General features: G+C 27.6%; 1 protein-coding gene across 1 annotated transcript; it reads right to left on the minus strand.

The window, feature by feature from the left end:
• Positions 1-627: 627 nt before the first annotated feature.
• LOC121128308 (carbonic anhydrase 1) lies at positions 628-2,217 on the minus strand. The gene is made up of 4 exons (XM_040723895.2): positions 2,063-2,217; positions 1,670-1,740; positions 1,079-1,618; positions 628-1,016 (listed from the first exon to the last, which is right to left on the minus strand). The coding sequence occupies exons 1-4, from the start codon at positions 2,181-2,183 to the stop codon at positions 885-887; spliced, it is 864 nt and encodes a 287-aa protein (XP_040579829.1). The 5' UTR covers positions 2,184-2,217; the 3' UTR covers positions 628-884.
• Positions 2,218-2,459: the final 242 nt, after the last annotated feature.

Here is a 2,459-nt window from a genome sequence, read left to right on the forward strand (position 1 = left end):
CATTCAAAGATTTCTTGAATTAACCAAATTGTAATTTTGGACTCTTTAAAATTGGTCAAGTTTAATCGTGTTTCTATAGAAAGAGCTGAAATTCCCCTCACTCTTTTATATGTAATGGAAGTTAAAATAAAAATACATGGCTGTACCAAAAACAAACACAGCAACAAATTCATTGTTATTTGAATTTGTTAAATTTATTTCGTTATAAAAGTTATAACAATAAAAAAACCGTTTTGTATGAGATCCCCCCATGGTAATGCCAAATTTCCTACTGGTGACGAGCCACTGCTCTAGGAGGGACTATGTAACTTTCTGCAAAACAAGTAAATACTTGATTAAATGTACTTGAAATGAGAATAATGCAAGTTTCTAGTGAGTAAGTCATATGTCACGTCGTTACCTCGCGTAAACAAATATAAATAGTTAATTTAGTTGCTAGCTTCTTTTCTCTTAATTTTTGCTCTGAACGTTTAGTGGACGAATTAGAATTATCACCTTTAAGCTTATGACAATACCAAACAATAATTTAATAATAATTATATACTTGGGTAGAATTTACTAACAAAAAACTAATGTAGACTTTTTTTTTCTATTTTTAGTAGAAAAGCTTGTGTGATACAGCAAAGGTTTACAAAATAATATATAAATTTGTTTAAGCACATTTCAACAATTTAAATTATAAATTTATAGGAGAAGAAACAGACAATGAACAATATTTTAAAAACTGTGATTTAACCTTAATACATATACTTAAAATGTACATGTTTTTGAATAATTAAAAAATTACTGATCTAATATATTCCGACAAAAATGTATTATAATTATGACTTTTAACAGATGTATTTTGATTCCTTCATACATTTCGCAAAAAAACCTATAATTATTTATGCAGAATAAAGATAAACCTTTCTTTCATTTAACTTTTGAATGTCTCGATAGTTATTAACAAGTGGTTCTCCTCCACCAATAAGTTTCCTGAATTCACCCAATTGCTCCTCAGATATCATTTGCTTTTTCTAATAAATAAAAAAAAAAGATAATCTCAATTTAAAAAATCATAATAAAAAAATTAACTAACTTTAAATACTGTCCATGCCACAACTTCATTGCATCTGGGAGTTGTCAGTGATCCTTCGTATGAAAAAAATGTATTCAAGTCAGTAGGTAATAACTTTTCCAAAGCTAAACCCTTGACATCTACTTTAGTTCCTTCAGATTGTATATCTTTAAGCTTAGAGATTAATGGATCTAAATCAGTTATAGTACAGGGAATAATGTCAAAAAATACTCCAAGAACAGCTAAGTTATCGGATTTGTTTGCTACGCTCAAAGCTTCTTCAATTGAGGCCCCATATTTTGTGTTAAAGTGAACCAAATGTACTTCAATAGGGTATTGGAATCCGTCCAATGTGTGCTCAGAACCATATTTGTTCATACCTCCCCAATGAAAATGAAGCTGTGCAAATTTATAAGTATCGTTTGAGAGATGAGAACTTGTTATTGTCGGTACATTTGTCGAACCATCTTTGAGAGAAAGTTTTGCTGTTTTTCCAGTGTTTTTCATATAAAAATTATGTGCAACATCATAGTTCATAAATGTAATTGGACTTCCTTTTCCCTGGGTGATAAAAAATGTATGTCTTAAAATATATATTGTCATAAATCTTACTTTAAGGGTTGATCTATCCTCTAGATTAATTGGTGATTGTTTAACTCCGGAATTACATATTTTCATAACATCTAATTTTTAAATGAAAGTCTTTATTACTACAATAATATATACTAAATGTATAATATTTAATGTATGTCAAAAAACGTTAAAACTTAAGTTTTAGTCCAAATAATTTATTTTTAATGTCAAATTTATTTATTTAAGGAAAGCCTCCCAATCTTTTGTAAAGTAAAATTATTGAAAATTTATACAGAACGAACAATCCTTTGATTTCTAAATAATTACAAATATATTATAGATTATTATTTTTGCATGAGAGTATTACGGCTCAAATTATTTTTATTTGGGTTTGAATATTAAAATTAAATGAATAAACCAATCTTATCTTACCAAAGGAGTCCCAATATTTTTCATTCGGAGACTTTAGTTGAGAAACTGACAGTCTAAAAAAGATTGTCAGGCAAATTAGAATAGTATGTGACAGCTTCATTATTAATAACAATGTGATCATTTTCAATGTATGATGGACTTATATACTTGAGAGAGTAGATCCTTCGCACAATTGTTGATTTTAAAATCATTACAAGTGCTAATTTACTTTTCAATCTAATTTAGAAACGACAGATGTCGCTACATCATATTAATCATACGGAGAATATTAAGAGTGACGATTTTTTTTTGAGAAAGTTCTTATCGACTTAAGTTAACATCAGCTGTTTTTAGGGGATATATACTATTATAATTGATAATTAAAAAAAATATGTTATTTTATCTTTATTTTTAAAGA

The sequence above is a fragment of the Lepeophtheirus salmonis genome, chromosome 13, assembly GCF_016086655.4.
Source record: "Lepeophtheirus salmonis chromosome 13, UVic_Lsal_1.4, whole genome shotgun sequence".
Classification (NCBI taxonomy): Eukaryota; Metazoa; Arthropoda; class Copepoda; order Siphonostomatoida; family Caligidae; genus Lepeophtheirus; species Lepeophtheirus salmonis.

Bases quoted from the DNA above. Each gene is read 5' to 3' on its own strand.
- LOC121128308 (XM_040723895.2), bottom strand. From the start codon at position 2,183: ATGATCACATTGTTATTAATAATGAAGCTGTCACATACTATTCTAATT. The intron at 1,619-1,669 runs GTAAGATTTATG...TTTATCACCCAG, and splicing joins AGGATAGATCAACCCTTAAA to GGAAAAGGAAGTCCAATTAC. The intron at 1,017-1,078 runs GTTAGTTAATTT...TTTATTTATTAG, and splicing joins TGGCATGGACAGTATTTAAA to AAAAAGCAAATGATATCTGA.